This window comes from Galeopterus variegatus, unplaced genomic scaffold (genome assembly GCF_000696425.1).
Source record: "Galeopterus variegatus unplaced genomic scaffold, G_variegatus-3.0.2 Scaffold129, whole genome shotgun sequence".
In the NCBI taxonomy this organism is placed as follows: Eukaryota; Metazoa; Chordata; class Mammalia; order Dermoptera; family Cynocephalidae; genus Galeopterus; species Galeopterus variegatus.
Window position 1 is genome coordinate 650,620 of NW_007726240.1, and position 18,305 is coordinate 668,924.

Below are 18,305 nucleotides of genomic sequence, written 5' to 3' on the forward strand. Positions count from 1 at the left end.
GAGCTCTGACCACAAACCAGCTGGGCCTCGGCTCCTGTGTTCCAACCCCAGGACACCCTGGAATGCAGAGACCTGTCCTGCACCTTATGAGCCTTCCTGTTTCAGTGGCTGGGCTGTGGCAGAAGCCAAAGCATTCGCAGGGTGATTCATGCAGCCTGACCTGGGCAGGGAAGGAGCAGGGGATGCTCTTTTATGAACATTCTCTCTGCAGCTTTGGCAGGCTAGGTGTGGCTAGCCTGCCAGGCACCTCCTGGAAGGGCTGGGGCTCCAGGTCCCACACAATCATGCAACTCCCTGAGGGGGAGGGGAGGGAAAGGCAGAACCGTGGGGCCAGCTGCAATGGCCCCTAAGCATGGCCAGTGGGAGGGCAGGCCCACCTTATGCCAGGTGTCCTGAACGACGCCAGCCTTCTCCGACAGGATCTCGATGAGTCGCTGGGCCTCGCCCTCGCTGAACACCATGCTTCCAACCGTGGAGACCAGCGTCTTGTAGGGGAGGTAGAGAGGGCTGTCGGAATCCAGGGGCGCTGTGCAGCGAGAGGGAAGGAGTGGGGCTTACACTCACACACCAAAGTCCATCACGCCCAGCCCCGGCAGAGAAGGTTAGGGCAGAGCCAGGAGAACTCTGTCTGACTCCCAGGCCAGCAGGCCAAAGGCAGCAAGCATGCTCTAGGTGTCCCTGTGCCATCCTCCTAACCCTCCCAAAGAAAGCCCCAGCCTGGGTTGGGAGTTACATCCCTCCTTTTCCATCATCGACACAACCCCAAGCAGAGCTAAAGCAAGGCATACTTTTGCTGAAGGTATTTTCCTTCCTTCTTTTTCCAGCAAATGCTTTGGTCCAGTTCTTGCCCTGCATGGCCCAACAAGGCTCTCCCACCCAGCCACGCTGAAGCCCTGTGGCCCAGCGGGCCCTGGCTGACCAGTGAATCCATCCTTCGCCACACACAGACCCCAGCAGACAAGGGAGAAGGACAGGAGGCAAGATGGGGCTGCTTCCCGCACACCCAGGCTCAAACCCTTTATCTCCAGCTCTCCCTGGTGAGGATTCAGCAGTGACAGGGCTAGGGTGAGGGAGGGTTGGGCTGGGTTCTTCCAGAACAGGCATGTCCCTTCGCCAATCCCTGAGTGACTGCCTGGAGGACACAGAGCCACCTGCCAACAACCGTCCCTTCTGAAAAACTGACCACCCCCCCACCCGCCCTGTGCACACATGGCTTCACTCTCATTGTGGCTCTCATGTAGCCTTGAAGGCAAGTAAGGATTTAATGAGATACCGTGCCTGAGATGCCTGGCCATGCCTTCTGCTGAGGCCTGCATCTGCCCCACAGCCAAAGCACACAGCCAAAAATGAGCTGAAACAAAGAAAACAGAGCTGCCTGCAGCGGCCCCTTCAGCTAAGCCCACCTCATGAGGACAACCAATGGGGAGGGTTTCCATAGCAACCCTGAATTCTCTGGCTTGTCACAATATTTTTACTTACTAGTCACAACATTTCCATTTCAAGTCAAAGCATTTAGCATGATACCTTAATAAGGGCAATGTGGGATGTGGGCGAGCTGCTTGCTATTAGCTCCTTTATTTTATAAATTCTTACAACCTGGTGCAGCTCGGGAGATTAAAATAACTGCATTGACAATGAAGGCCCAAAAGCTCATGGGTGCCACAAAAAGAGGTACTGGGGAGCATGCCCCCTCAGCATTTTTTTTCTTTGGTGGGGCAGCTGGCCGGTACAGGGATCTGAACCCTTGACCTTGGTGTTAAAACATTGTGCTCTAACCAACTGAGCTAACCAGCCAGCCTTCTCTCTTTTCATTGACACGTATATAAAATGATCTTAATGATAAACTTATGTACACTAGAGAAAATTCTTAGTCAAGTCAAAAGAAGATAAAAGCCCCTCATGAGCTCACTCTCAGGAGAAACCCCCATGCTAACATTTTGGTTTCTGGGCTTCCTGCTCCCCCTGCGCCCACTCCAGCCTGCACAGACATGTTTCTTGCCAATACTTTCCAGGAGAGGGAGACCACAGTTTCAAAGATACCACTGGAGCTACAGAGGGGGCAGGGCAACTTAACTTCTTAAGACTGTGTCCAGCTGACAGGTGCACAGACATTTCCCTTTCCTGACAGAAAGGCCTACTCCTACGCCTCCCAACACAGGGGCCACCAGCCACGTGTGGCAAGAGTACTTGAGATAAGGCTAGTGCAATACAAGATGTGTTACAACAGAAAGTGCACAAGGGAGTTCGAAGACTTGGTATGAAAAAAAATGTAAAGTATCTAATAATTTTATATATTAATTGCATATCAAAATGATAATATTTGGGATAAATTGGGCTAAATGAAATATATCATTAAGATGTTTCCCGTTTGTTTCTGGTTTGCCTTTTTGAATGTGGCTAGCTAACTAGGAACATGTGAATTACATACGCGGCTGACATGAGCAGCTCATGTTGTATTTCTCTTGGACTAGCTGGTCTGCTTTTCCAGCCCTGGGGATCCCCAAAGCGCTTCCTGCTGAAATCCTGGTAGCCCCTGTCCCTGCAAAGGCCCCAGAGTGACTGAGGGCTCTGGCCTCTCATGAACTCTCTCCTTAAAGACCACCCCTCCAGGCCTCATGGCCCCTAGTGCACCACCGGGAGGGGAGACATCTGGATAATGCAGCTGAAGGACACTTCACGACTGAATGTCATTTCCTGCACAGGCGTCACCCTGGCCAGATGCTCCCCGCACTGTCTCAGCAACCGTGTACTCTCCTTCCTGCATGCTCTGTCCACAGAATGCTTCTGAGAGTGGCATCCTAGTAAATCTTTACTGTAGCTTTCTAATATAATTACATTCCATTTTATTAGCTGTTTTAATTTTAAAAGGTAATAAAAACTTGTAACAAGTGAAACAAATCCAAAGCTATGAAGAGCAAAATTTAACTCTCCTCTGCCCATCCCCCTCCACCTGCCACGAAAAACTTCCATGGCCTTCTCCATGCTCAGACAAACACTATCTTTTAAATTATTTTTAGAGAGCCATAACATTACAGAACACTTTTCATTAAATCTTTTAGGTGAGAACCGTGCTATCTCTGTTCTCCCCAAATCAAGGGAAGTATAACCGAAAGAATAAAGAAAAGCACATAGCAGTAGGAATGAGAGCTTCTGGGCCTCTGGGTGAGTTGCATTTAAATAACATAATAACAGGAGCCTAATATGTGCACGGTACACCTCATGTCTCCAGCAAATACTGGCAGACTCCAGTAATCCCTAGTATTGTGAAAGCTAAAATAAATATGTCAAAGACTCGACAACTGTTCAACCACAGACTTCAAAAGACCAAGAGATGGTGAATTCTAGAAGAGGTCAGCTTCCTGAGGATCTGCTCCTGTAGCCAATGCTTTGCCCATTTTGGTGGGTCTGAAACACCAGGAAGGGATGGGCCAGGAGGCCTGGGGGAGGAATGAGGGAGGAGAGTGAAGCATGGAGAAGCAGGCCAGGCCACAGTGTCACTGCAATCGCACGATCCACAGCCCTGTCTGACAGGGGCCAGGCCCTACAGGGATGGGTCAGGCATTGTGACCAATGACCACATAGGCCTGGGTTTGGGGGCAGCCTCTCCTGAGCTGGGTGACCCTGAGTACGTTACTTCACTTCCAGATGATGACTCCCACAGGGTGGGCCAGAACCTTCAAAACCACGGACCTGTGCAAAAGACTGGAAATGGGATCTTTAAGTGCCATCTCCTGACCTTTAGTGCTGATAGCTAACACAATAAAAATGAAATAAATGAATAAAACCACTGTGCAGCTGAACAAACATGTCTGTCACTTCTGCCCTCAGGCAATGGGGCATCATGGTCACAGCAAGGCCTCTGGAGATGGGTGGCCTGGGCTGGGATTCCAGCTCAGCTCCTTCCTGCCTCGGACAAGTGGCTTAACCTCCCTTTGCCTCTGTTTCCTTGTCTGTGAAACGGAGGTGATAAGACTAAATTGCAACATGCTTGGAACAATCTCTGGCACAGGGTAAAGCACCGCAAAATACATCAACACGGCCAGCCTTCAAGGCCCCATCACCAGACCGTAACCCCTCCCTGAGCAGAAACAGCAAGTGCCCTTTCTCTACTCTCATCAATGGAGTGGAAAAGTCATGCGAAGGTGGCACTCAGGAGCAGCCCTTCCAAGGACAAACCCATCCAGGAAGATGGCTGGGACAGAGCACTGAAGCCTGGCAACCCTCTTGCTCCTGCTCGCGCCATTGCCCTCACTCAAGATGCTAAAGGGGCAGCTCTTTCCATCGGAGAGGGGCCCCCTGCCTCCCAGAACACAAGCCAAGCAGCACACAGTGGCTCAGATAACATGCGAAACGCTCCAAATTTCAAAAGTGTGTTCCCTTTTGCACCCTCACTGGAAAGCTTAATCATCTAAAATTAAACCTGTCTCACAAAGAGGCATTTAGGAGTCCCTTTCTTGACACTATCAACTGTGGGGTCCTGTGGGGAGACTTTTCTCTATGCCTGCATAATCACCAGCATCCCCAGTGGCCAGGTCTCAGCCATAATGGGACTCACAGGACTCAGCAGCTGCCCCTCCAGTGTCCATCTAGTGAAATGCTCCCATGCTGCTCATGCCTGGCTTTCTCGACCAACAGGGAGGGTGTCAGAACTGTTCCAGGAACTGCCTCCCGGGCGCCTGCAACAGCTGCTGGTTAGCGTGAGGAGATTATCGCCTCAGCCCAGGGATGGGCTGTCAAAGGCTCTAGCTCAATTCCAGCTGTCGCTGCAGGTGCCAAAAGCTATGCCCAGGGCCGGCAGGTCCAGGTGGTTTCCAGACACAAAGTATGTACCCACTGTGTACCCAGCAGTCTGCAAAATGCTGGACCTGGAAAGTGAGAGGTGGGACTGCAACTGAGAGAGGCAGATGACACGTGACAATCATGTAAGAGAGACCCACAGGGAACCTGGAAGAAACTACAGCAGCGACTCTGTAAACAGCATAGAGCAGGGGTGAAGCCAAGCACCACTGGACAGAAGGCAGTGAGGTGCTTCGGGAAGGAGAACAGCACAGAAAAGGCAGCGGGGCTTGCGGGGCCTCACTAATCGGATTTGCAGAGGGAGTGGAGGGAGGCGAGGCTAGAGCGGGTCCAAGTCCTTACAGGCCCCAGGAATCCAGATTTTGTCCTCTAGGCAAAGAGCAACGCCTACAAGGGAGCAGGGTTTGCATTTGGGAAAATGATTTCAGGATGCCCAGAGGGACAAGGCTAGAGACAGGCCCAGGTAAGAGCCCAGGACCAGGGTCTAGACCCAAGTATTTAGGATGCTGAGCTGATGGGAGAGGCCCAGGGGTCAACCCGGGTACTCTCTAGCAGTGGAAGCAGATACAAGGCATGCTCTTGGCGTTGGGGGTAGAACTCCAATGGCAAAGACACTCTTTTTCTTTGGGAATGTCCGGACCAATTCTGAAGGCCTCTGTCTCAGACACAGACACAGGCTGAATAGCTGCTGCCTTTGGGCCTCGCACAGGGGCCACCCTGGACAGTGCAGGTCAGGGGACCCAGCACAGCTTTGCTCAAAGGAAGCCAGGATCTCAAACTCAGGGTGCTGTCCACGCCTTGCCTTCCCCATCATTCGAGCCAAACTCGGGTATGCTGTAAGAAGGCAAAGGCCCCAGGTAGGGGCTTCCCTGTGCCTTTTCAAAGCCCAGCACTGCACAAGCAATCATCAGCATCTATAGCTGAAGATTTACAGACTGAAGACAAGCTCCTACTCCTGCTGACCTGGAGTCCAGAGGGCATCCCCCCTCTTAATCAGATCAGCCAACTCCCTTCAGAGTCCTGCCCTGAGCTGGCAGGCAGTGCCACCTCTAGGAATGAGGAACTCAGGCCAGCACCACTGCTGGCTTCTCCCTAACTGCACGGTTTGTGGACTGTGACCATGAAGAGTCCTCCTGAGCCTGGGGGAAAGCGACCCTTATGAGGCCCGTGAAGAAGTGAAAATCTATCAAACGCACCAGGCAGCAAACTGTTACTCCTCCCATCCTCCCTCACTGCTCATCTGCCTACTGGGCTGAGGCAGCCCTGGGCAACATGCGAATGGTGGACTCCAAGCCCAACTCAGGCCATGAAGCCAAGCCCTGCCCAGGTGCAGGTCAGCCCTCCCAACAGGATGCAGGCCAAGGAGGAGCAGGTTTACTTGACCCCTGACTGCCACGGACAATCACTTCTGCAGTTTTAAGTGCATTGGAGCTAAATACAAATAATGTCATGAGCAATCCTATTTGGGGCCTTCTAATTAGGCATTTCCCTTTGGTTGGAAGAAAAGGTAATTTGTTACCCAGTATAAAAAACAATTTTATACCTGGAAAAAAACTCACATCACAGTATTTTTTAAAGAAAGAATCTCTAGAGGACCTCAGCAAGATCCCTCCTTGGGCTTCCTCAGGCAACAAGGCTGATGCAAGGAGAACATGTTTGAAATCACAATCAAGATTTTACCTAATGCCTGCAGAAAAAGACGAGGGACTTAAAGCATGAGCCTTTGGAGCACAGCTGCCGGGGGACAGCGACTGGAGCTCCACGTTGCCATGATTTAAAGTGACTGGAGATTTCTGGAAGAACGTCATCTACCAGCTTCTCACACTGATACTTGGCTCCTTCCCCAGGGGATGCTTTCGTTCTTCTTTTAAACAAGAAAAGCAGGGTTTGAAGAACTTGCACAGAAAGTGAATAAAGGCTCAAAGGCCCAGAGTTGTCTTCAGAGCTTCAGACCTTGAGAAACTGAGTTAAGTTCAAAAGAAAAAGTATCAGACTTGATTTCTCTGTGCCTCGGCAGCAGGAAGGGCAGAGGCTGAGGAGGGGCCGCCACAGACAGACCCGGCTCTGCCATCTGCTGGCCATGTGACGGCTGGGAAGTCTAAGCTCTAGTTTCTGCTTTCATAAAACAGGCAAAAATACACATCCACCTTACAGAATCACTTGGGGATAGATGCAGGGAAGGCAGCTTCACAAACCACACATCTCAGCAGAGCCCTGGCTGAGGAGCAGTGGTGTCCCACTCCCTGCGGTAACCAGCACCAGGCCTAGGAAACGGCAGCCCATGTGCATGAAGGACAGGCGGGGTGAGCTAGCAAGAGGAGGAAGGGCTGTTACCACCATCAACTCAAATATGGTGAAGATGAGGCCCTTCTGTGCTGTAGACACCTTGAATAAAGTTTTCCTGGTAGGCCTGTGAACTCCTCCCCATACTCCTGACCTGTTTCCCCTGCCCCACTACGGAACATGACTCTAGACTTGAGACTGTATTTCCCACTGTGCATCTCCACCTGACCTGGTGGAGGGAGAGTGGGGGTTCGACAAGGCTGCACAGACATGGAGTTCACGGCCCCCCACCCCAGGAAGCTGCCTTCAGTTTCCCATCTCACCTCAGTTCATGAGCACTCACCAGGTGCCTATGTGCCAGGGGCTGGGACAGGCACTGGCATTGTGCTGGAGGCCTGAGAACTGGCCTCTACCTTCCTTCATCCTAGTCGCAGAATGCCAACGTCCAGTCCACAAGAGAAGAGCCATGCCCGTGGGAGCACGCACCCCTCTGCCATTAGGCAGGAAGGCCACAGTTCCTTGGGTGGGCTATAACAACAAGGACTCTGCATCCCTCCAAATGGCACAGTGGCAGTGTTAAAGAAGAAATGCCTGTGACCTGGTCTCAGCCTCACCCAGCAACAACACAGGGTGAAGAGAGCTCCAGGTAAAGCGCACTGTTCCAGAGCTCATGCTAATTGTAGAATATCCAGAATATACACACTGCACTGCCCCAGGCGAAGTCTCTGGCTTATCGGGGTCCAGGCCCACGCTGTATGATCTGGACTCAATTCCAGGTGCTAGGATGGAACAGCTCTCCTGACAGTATAACACCAAGATGCCAATTAGTACGACATCAATGCAGCTCAGGGTGGGAGGCAGACTGGCATAATTACATGGGCAAAGACTAAATCTGAGACTAAATATAGATTTTTAAAAAAACACCGCCACTACATGCACATGCTTCCTGTGCAAGAAACTTGGCTTTCCTAATAGACACTGTGCACGGTGCTGAGAATGAACCAGCCAAGTCCTGGACAGTGCCTCAGCTGATGGCCCCCCAAACCCTGGGAAAATTCAGTTGTGGGGATTTCCACTTCTCTATGATTCCATCAATTCTCTCTTCTCCAAACATTTAGAAAAGAATCCACGCCTTTTGTTTTTTATAAGCAAATGTTGTCTCCTTATTCCACACGGGGGTTTAAAATACTCCCCCCTGAAGTTACAATGATTTCCATAGTCCCACATTAAAACCCTGGAGCAATGATTAAATCAGAAAACAATCATGTGGGCCTCTCATAAATCGTGAAATTGTTTTTGTAGAGCAATGTAGCACTGTCTTCCTAAATTAAAAATGTACCCACCTTTTGACTTAGCAATTACGTATCTAGGAATTTACAGAGACATTCATACAACAATATGTACATCACTACAGCATTAATTTTAGCAACAAAAAACAACTGCACACTAATGCCATTTAAATCAATTACAATACATTCATGCTATGGAATATTGTGCAGTTGAATGAAGCAGCTTTTGCAGGTACAATACAGAAAAATGTCACCAATACTGTTAAGCAAAGAGAGCAGTTCCTAAGCTGTGTGCATGAGAGCTCCCATTTGTGGGTAACCATGCGACAGTGTCTCTGAGGTCCCCACAAGAAGTGGGTGGTGACTAGGATGGAGTGGGAAGAAAAACTTTCAATTTTCACCTTCCATGCTTCTATACTGTCTAAATTTTATTTGTCGGAAACATGTATTTATACAATAACAAATTTTTTAAAAAGCGGGGATTAGGAAGGCAGGTGTTCCCTGTCAAAGACAGTCACAGACAAGTGGTAAAAAGCTGTTGCATGGCTCCGATCTGCATTTGTAGGAAAATCAGAGCAGAAGTTCTGAAATAGTTCCAACTTGGGCTTGTAGAAGCAAGTCCTGCGCCTGCCTCCACACTTGCTGTATCTCCGTCTGGGGCACCTGTCAGCAAGGGTCCCGCAGGACTGACCAAGTGGCAGGAAAGGCCTGGAAGACTAAGGAAGCAACACCAGACTCTGGTGGACCCCAGCTCCAGTGCTGATTTTGCTGATCTGTCGTGTGCATGTAATGCAACACAGGGCTGCAAAGTCAAGTCCATTTCCACAGGCCACCTTCCTCCAAATGGCTCCTGTTCAGAGCAGGCTGTGCAATAAAACTTCCTTTTCTGATGAAGATGTTCTACCTCTGCACTGTCCAAAAGGGCAGTCCTGGGTGACCCCTCCCAGCCTATAAATGACCCTTGCCACACCGACTACCAAGCATTTGTAATGTGGCTAGTGTGACTGAGGAATCTTTAACTTTTTTTTTTTTTTCTTACTTCTGACTGATTCAAATGACAATTTAAATGGCCCCATGTGACCAGTGGCTCCCATACTGAACAGCACAGCCCTAGACCCTCACTCTCTACTGCCTACTGTTAAAACCTCATGACCCCAGAGCCCTCCCCCTCCCAAGTCAAAGTCTCCTCAATTTGTGGGAGGAGCACCAGTGATGTGGAACCCACTCCCTAAACATCTCCGGATCCCGCAGCAAGGCCATCAGGCCACCTCACTCACTTCCCCCAACACATGCATACCTCTAGGCCCCGAGTTTCTGGATGCCTGGGCCAGTCAGCCCACTGGGAACTCCACCCACAGTTCCCTTGGGATGGGCATACCTGGTCCTCAGAGAAGCTGGGGGCTGGCAGGCCCTGGACAGACAGAAAAATTCAGCCTTGGGCAAGGGGCAAGGAGGCCTGGACCAGTTGGGGCTGCCTCTAACAAAGGGAGGAAAACTAGAACTAACTGCATGAAGACATCAAGGTTGCTTCTCACCCGGGCCTGCCAACTTGGCAACAAAGCCCCAGCCCAAATCATAAGTGTGAATCAGATTAATTCTGGAACACTAAACTCCACAAACATGATGTAATTACAAGGAAGTGTGAGACCGATTCCATAAGCCCCTGGTGGAAATCTATGCCGTCAATTCAGATTTGTGCCTCATACCTTCAGTCACCCCAGGCATCACGGCCAACACAGCACTGTTGAAAATGAAGAGAAAAGGCCACGGGAACGTTGGACAAGGTAGGAACACTTCTGCACATGACCGAGTTCCCAGAGTGGAGAACGGTTTCACGATACAAAATAGCCCACAACCTGAAGCACACTGCCAACACCTGACTCTGGAGTGGGTCTTCAGAGGACGAGGCCTGACCTGGAACTCTAGGTCACTAGCAGCAACATTCTTACCTTGTCCAGTGCCCTGGGACTTCTTCCTGCACTTGCTTATCTGTACATGGAAACACCCAAACACACAGCTTCACTGGGCCCGCCCTCGGGGCTTCTGTCCTTCACAGATCACCTGTGCAAGGGTTGGGTCCCCCACCCATCCTAGTAGCAGCAAGATGGTAGCCACAAGGAAGTCAAGAAATGTCCCTGGAGCCCATCAGCTACAAAGAATGGAAAAACACACTCATGCTAGGGAACAAGCAGACTGTGACAGAGTCCAGATGAGGCAAATCCAAATGGGTCACCTGGCCAAGGACAGCCACCAGAGAAAAGTACATCGTGCAATAAAAAATACTAACTCACAAACATGTTCTTGTGTGCTCTGGTCCGACAATAGCCACACAGGGTCTGCCTGCTGCACCAAAGGACACAATGAAAGGACGTGATTCTTTACATAGATCGTCATCCACACAGACTGGCCACCGACACCTACATGTAACATATGCCCCAACTCCTCATGCACCAGTGGCCAACACCCACCCTCCATCCCAGGAGGTACTCAGCCTCAGTTGTTCAAAGGACCCAAAGTCCCCCCACAGCCCGGATGTAATCCCACTGCAGAAAGCTGAGGGAGTTCCTGCCCCCATTACAGGGATAATGGCAGCAGGAGCTGAATTCTGAGCATCAAAAGCAAGCATCCTGAATGCTCCTTCCCATAAAGATGTGGCTCCCCCAGCGAGAGGATTTCCACTGGGAACCATGGAACTTCTGACACATTAAGGACATAAAGGTTTTCTGTGGATAAACTTGGAGCCTTACCAATACACGCTGCCAATTCTAGGGAAAAAGAATAGACTGAATACGTGCATGTCAACTGGGCAGTACTTGGAATTTCAGACCCTACCACCTAACCATGTTCATTAGCTAATGACTCCCTTCTATGTTCATGAACACTTCCTTTTATCTGCCCTGAGCCAACACTGCTTAAGAATCATGAAGGATCTCTTCGCCGTGGCTGGAGCTCGGGACCCAGTCACCAAGTCCACGCTCCCTTATAGACAGTCCTGAGTAACCCCTTCCCAGCCTACATATGGCCCTCAGCCTCTTAGGTCTGTCTTTGGTGGCTCCTGCTCTCAGGTCCCTTCCTGAATTTCACCCAGAACTACTGAGATGAATGCACAGGAAGAAGCCTGACACACTGAGCTACATCCAGGAGTATCCAGAACACAGGAGCAGGACTTTCCTCAGTTCCTACTTCCAGGTATCTTTCTCAGTTGTATCAACATCTGGAATTAAGGAAGTGTCACTACTGCTTTACTTTTTGGAATGAAGAACAGAGTACTTAAGATAATATATCAAGACCCGATTTTATGTCCCTAAAATAATTTCCAAAGACCACTAAAGAAGAAGGGTTTAATAGGAAATTATCTACTTTGACGGCTCGTGCAGCTGTGCTCACACGGGACCGAGGAGCACTACGGAGGCTTCCAAACAGGCCTTTCCACCTTCGGGGGGCCCTGTCTCAGCCACAAGACTCAGTGCTGCCTCTGAGGTTGCTTTTTTGACTTTTGAAGGATAAAATATCAGTACACTGAAGAAAAAAAATCAGAAAACACCAGGAGTTCTCATCTGGTATATTTCCTGAAGTTATTTTTTTATACCGTCATCACTAACCTAATGTCTGTGTCTTTCGCTGTCATCACACAGAGTATAAAAAATTTGGTATCCTACTTTTTCAACTAAAAGTCACACAGTGAGCAGGCCTTTGCTCGTCACTATGGAATCTTCACAACCACCACTATGAGTGGCTGCACTGTGCCTGGGTGGTCTGAAGGATACCGCTGCACTAATCCACAGCCCTGGCTTCCACAGTTGGCACTCTTCCTCAGAGGAGACCCAGGAGTAGAAGGAAAACTACCAGCCCCTTTAAAGCTCTTGATACATTTCACTAAATTGCTTTCCAAAAGGGCCACACAATTTACCATGCCGCCACTTACCATGCCACCACTTTTTTAGTCATATCCATGTTCTTTGTTTATATTACTAGCTTTTAAGAAAGTTTATTTGTTTTAATGTGAATTATCAAAATTGTTTGATTGTTATATGAAAACGTTCCCAAGTATGGACCTGGGATCCCCAGTGTCAGCATCTCCTGGGGGCTGGTTAGAAACGGCAGACTCTCAGGCCCCACCCCAGACCTGCTGAGTCAGAATCTTTATGTTCACAAGATCCCCAGGTGATGCATCTGCATATTAAAGTTTGAGAAGCACGTGGAGGGGAAATCTCCAGGATCTTCATGGAGTTTAGGGGTTTGGGGGAGTGGCCCACATCCACCACGGAGGGCACCAAAGATATCTTTATACACCAACCACAGGGAAACAGGGTTGAAGTTACACAGTGTAAACTCAGAAAAATGAAAAATAAATAACATAGATAAAAATCCCCACATTTCCAGACTTTCTGACACTGAGGAACAAAGAAATTTGCCTTTCCAGTGTCATATCAACTGCACACAGTCCCCTGTGCCTTTGTCCTATCATTTGGTCCCGTCTGACAGTCCCACGTGGCTGTCTGTGTGGTCAAGCTCCCCCACATTGCCTTTGGTGATTTCCTCTGACTACAACCTCTGAGTGATCTTCTTCCAACATCTGGGCTGATTAACATTATTTTCTTTTAAAATTAAATCTATTTCATCCAAATCTTAAATTTTTAGAGAGAGGTAAGTGCTTGGGAGGGTCTAAGTAGACTTTTCAAAATCATGAAGATACTGCCCAAGACCATTCACTGAGCATTCATCTTTCTATGCTTTTCTCATTTAAGTTTTTAGGTGTGATGCTGTGGATTTCAGGGCCACTCTATCCCCTCCCTGTAATTACAATAGTTGGGAACATGTTCACACATCAAATAGGACTGGCCTTCCAAAACCAGTTAGAAAAATCTATTCAATATTCTTCCCTATTTTTCCCTCAAATGAGATTTTAGAACAGTTTTGTCAGGTTAGTGGGGGGGAAACCCATTGAAAGTTTGGCTGGAATAATGATACACCACTAAGTTAACTTGGGAATAACTATCATTTCAGCTACAATATCTAATCTTTCTTATTCTGGAACACGGTAGTTACTTTCCTAGTTCAAATTTTATTTTTATCACCTCAATCAAGCTGTTACATAGGTTCACACAAGTCACATGTAGGTCTCATGCCTAGCAAGGTTCTTCATTTCTGTTTCACATCTTATTTCAAATGTCTAAAACCCCAGGAGATAATAATGACCCAGGATGCAGGAACCTCTAAACACAGCTTCTGTGGGAGAACCAGAGAACAGCCAGTTCTCAGCTCCATCCCTGTCTCTGGGTCAAGTGGAATAGCATGTTAAATAACAGGCAGTGTGGCCACCCTACAGCCTTTGGAAGTAGGGCTGAGGCCAGGGGTCTGGGTTTTCAAAGCGCTTGAGGGGCCGACCTGACCTGGTAGGGCTAGGTGAACTGGTCCTTTACTCCCAGGAGCTCGCAGCCACAGCCGCTCATATGGGACGGGTCTCCTCACCTGGGGCAAGGTTCTGCCTGAGCAAATGCCTCATCAGAAGCTGGGGGAGCAGGAAACCTGAGAGAGAATGGCAAAATAGGGAAACCCAGCTGAAAACTACCTGGCACAGGTCCAATCGTTTCAGGCCCCCCTAAGATGTCATTTGTCAAGACAAATGCAATTAATATTCCAAATCAGCTAATAGCTACCAAAAGACTTTTTAAAAAATTTTTTAAAGGAAGAAAAGAAAAAAGAAAGCATAAGTGAAATCACACGAGTGATGAACATCAGTCAGGAACTCCCTGGCCCAATTTCTATAGTAATATGCACCAAAAGGCAAGGCAGATCAATGCCCTATGCTATCTAATATCTATCTATCTAACATAATATCTATATTAATGCTCCATAATGCTTCATTAAATGACTGGGGTGGGGTCAGAGAAGAAGGGAAATGGGGGAGGGGGGTGCATGGAGGAATGTGATTGTTCAACAGGCATATATAAACAAATAAAATGACTCAAAACCAGCAAGTGAGGTAAGAACACAAAACAGGCAGATGGAACACAGCCAGATGTTTAAGAAAGACTTGCCAAGGCACTGACCTGTTCTAGGCTATTACTAACTCCTCACCTCTCCTTTCCCACGTCGCTTTGCAGTCCCTCTCACTGGAGACACAGTGGACTCCCTGCCCCTTGACTCAGGCTCAGTCACATGACTTGTTCTGGCCAATGGGATGCCAGCTTGAAATGTGCTGGCTTGAAATGCCCCTGTGCCTCTGCTGTAACAACAAGGAGGGCCTCTGCCCTGGAGAGCCACTGAAGTATCAGCCTGGGCCCCAGAATGAACACATATGGAAGAGACCTGAGTTCAACTTGTAGCAAGGAGCCAACCTGGTTAAACCACTGCTTGAAGAAGAGCCACCCAGCCAAGACAACCCAGATCAGTCAATCTCCAACCAACCCTCAGAAGCATGGGCCAGAATAAATGACTGCTGTTGTAAGACAGTGACCTTGGAGTGTTTGTTATGCAGCCTTATTGTAGCAGTAGCTGACTGATGCAGATGGCACCCCCAAAGGGAATCCACAAGCCATTTAAAGAGAGCTTTCCCTCCAAGTTCATAAAGAAATCAGAGTGACTTACCAGGCTCACCTTTTTTCTTAGAACCAGACTTCTTCTTTGTAGGAGCCTCTTGCTTTGGTGCCTCCTGGCTCTGGACCATATCTGTAGTTTTGCCCTGGAGAGGAACTGACTCTATCTTTTTACCCTGACTGGCAACTGCATCTACCTTTTTGCTCTGGTTGGGGGACCCCTCTGCCTTTTTGCCCTGGTTTGGTATTCCCTCTGCCTTTTTGCCTTGACTGGGACTCTCTTTTTTCCTCTGGTTTGAAACACCCTCTGCCTTTGTGCCCTGATTAGCAACTGCATCGACCTTTTTGCCCTGGTTGGGAGCCCCCTCCCCTTTTTTGCCCTGGTTCTGGGTCCCCTCAGCCTTTTTGCCTTGGTTCTGGGTCCCCTCAGTCTTTTTGCCCTGGTTCTGGGCCCCCTCGGCTTTTTTGCCCTGGTTCTGGGCCCCCTCTGCCTTTTTGCCCTGATTCTGGGCCCCCTCTGCTTTTTTGCCCTGATTCTGGGCCCCCTCTGCTTTTTTGCCCTGGTTCTGGGCCCCCTCTGCTTTTTTGCCCTGGTTAGGGGTCCCCTCGGCCTTTTTGCCCTGGTTAGGGGTCCCCTCGGCCTTTTTACCCTGATTCTGGGCCCCCTCGGTCTTTCTGCCCTGGTTAGGAGTTCCCTCTGCCTTTTTACCCTGATTCTGAGCCCCCTCAGTATTTTTACCCTGGCTCTGGGCCCCCTCAGTATTTTTACCCTGGCTCTGGGCCCCCTCCACCTTTTTGCCCTGGTTCTGGGCCCTCTCTACCTTTTTGCCCTGGTTGGGAGCCCCTTCCACTTTTTTGCCCTGGTTCTGGGCCCCCTCAGCCTTTTTGCCCTGGTTGGGAGCCCCTTCCAATTTTTTGCCCTGGTTCAGGGCCCCCTCGGCCTTTTTGCCCTGGTTCTGAGACCCCTCGGCCTTTTTGCCCTGGTTCTGGGCCCCCTCTGCCTTTTTGCCCTGGTTTTGGGCCCCCTCGGCCTTTTTGCCCTGGCTCTGGGCCCCCTCGGCCTTTTTGCCCTGGTTTGGGACCCCTTCAGCCTTTTTGCCCTGGTTTGGGACCCCTTCGGCCTTTTTGCCCTGGTTCTGGGCCCCCTCTGCCTTTTTGCCCTGGTTTGGGACCCCTTCAGCCTTTTTGCCCTGGTTTTGGGCCCCCTCGGCCTTTTTGCCCTGGCTCTGGGCCCCCTCGGCCTTTTTGCCCTGGTTTTGGGCCCCCTCACCCTTTTTGCCCTGGCTCTGGGCCCCCTCGGCCTTTTTGCCCTGGTTCTGAGCCCCCTCGGCCTTTTTGCCCTGGTTCGAGACCCCTTCAGTCTTTTTGCCCTGGTTCTGGGCCCCCTCGGCCTTTTTGCCCTGAGCAGTGCCGGTGGTTAGGGTACTGGCCTTAGAACCCACTGGGGGCACAACCACCATAGGCACCTCCTTGGGAGCGGTTTCCAAGATGGCAGACTTTGAGGCAAGAACCTGTATGGAATTCACTACAGAACTGACTGCTGGTTCCACCTTTGCCACTTTTTTCTCCTTCTTCTTTTTGTCCTTTGGGGAGGAGGCCAGCTTCTCTTGGGGCATGGCTGGTACCGTGGCTACAGGGGCAATGACCACGGGGGACTGGACGGGTGATGGAACCACAGCCACAGCAGGTGCCCGAACAGGTTCTTTGAGAAGGATGGTCACGTTTGGGGCCAGCTCATGGTCGGGTATCTTCCCATTGGGTTTCTCTTCCTTTTTCTTGGTCTTTCCTTTCTTCTCCACTGCTTTCTCCTTTTTTTTCTTCTCTACTTTCTGGTGGTGAGTTTTTGCCATCTCCTTGCGCTGGTTGGCTAGGGCTTCTTCATACGACGTCTCCTTCATTGAGAAGGTCGACACCAGGAAGATGCCAATGGCGGAAACAACCATGAATCCTCCAAAGACCACAACTCCCAAGGTTTGAGTGTCATAAATATCCATCCTGGCTTGCTTTCTTTTCACCTGCCAAACACATACACATAGATTACTTTTTGTAGAAATTGAGGCATTCAGTCACCAAACTTAAGGTTTCACTAATTCTTTCTTCAAACTAATAAATTCAGAGAAGAAACAAACATGCAATCTTTGATGTCACACATTAAAGATGCCCCTCTTTAGAAGTGAGCAATTTTTACCCATGATGTGATCAGTCCCTGTTAGTGCTGGGAGACACAAAGCAACAGCACAGAGAGAGCAGAATGCAGGTCTATATACCCAGGAGACTCAGAAGCCATGACCCCAACTCGAGACGTTCCCCACGGCAGGGGTCAAAGATGCACATAAGCACAAGTGTAGTTGGCTGTGAGTGATGGGGAGCACTGGGGACTGTGGCAAAAATGCCCACTTAAATTAAGGAGTAGGTACCACTCAGCCACAGCCGATTGCCTAGAAATGAGATCACGAGGTTGAAAGATCTTTTGATTTTTCGTACTAAGCCGGAAATCTTTTGTTTTCCTTATCTCAGTATGAAATTGACTGATTTGAAAAATACTATGTGTGCCAAACCAAACATGTCTGTAGGCTTTCAGCCGTGTGCACTTCGGCCAGCACGCCCCTGGAGTACCACCTCTACTCTGTGGCCTCTCCTTTCCCCAGTGCCAATAAACATAGCTACCCAGCATCAGACACAAAACAATAACCTTTGTATTACAATCCTAAAAAGCAACCAAGAATTTGGTGAGGGAAAATGGCCTTTTGCCAGCAATAGTTCGTGAAGAGTTATGGAACCTGCAATTTGCATGCTGGAAAACAGGAAGAATCAGTCTTGGGAAGCCCACCAGACTCCAGGTTTGGAATTTCACATCTGGAGGCTGCACAGGGAGAGGGGAGACAGTGTCACCAGGCCCTTTGTAGGGCAATACATCCCAAACCAAGAGGATGAACCCACCATTCGCACTGTCTATGGACCAAAGTCCAAAGGGTCAGAGACTGCCAGATCCATACCTTCCCAGCTGACAGTCCAGGCCACGATTCACTTGAGTTCACTGAGAAACTCCAAGAGGTGTATTTATTTGGACACACTCAACTTTTAACTAATATTGATGCTCACATCAATCCCCAGTCCCCTGACCTGGAGAGAGTGAGAAACAGTCCAGCTCCTTTAAAGAGGATCATCAACAGAATGACTGAACAGAAGGCGAGTGTGAGAAAGGGTGAGTAAGGGGAGGCAGGAAGGAACAGAAGAGGAGGGGAAGAAGTGAACAGGCCTCCCCCAGCATTGCCCCCCCAAAGTCTTTGGACATAGTGGGAGGCTGGGTCCAGGCTGGTTAGTGGATTAGACACTAAGATTCCCATTCCTCTTCAGTGGCTGTTAGGGAGAGAAATAGTGGGAATTTCTATAAACA

At 49.4% G+C, this 18,305-nt stretch overlaps 1 protein-coding gene across 1 annotated transcript in view; it reads right to left on the bottom strand.

Moving 5' to 3' along the window:
• The window catches only part of RRBP1 (ribosome binding protein 1), a 47,289-nt gene extending 30,368 nt beyond the window's left edge, over window positions 1-16,921 (bottom strand). The window contains exons 1-2 of the mRNA XM_008588512.1: window positions 14,961-16,921; window positions 378-526 (exon numbers count right to left, since the gene is read on the bottom strand). Of these exons, the coding sequence (XP_008586734.1) occupies window positions 378-526; window positions 14,961-16,902 (2,091 nt within the window). The 5' untranslated portion in view covers window positions 16,903-16,921. The remainder of the gene's footprint in view (window positions 1-377; window positions 527-14,960) is intronic.
• Window positions 16,922-18,305: the final 1,384 nt, after the last annotated feature.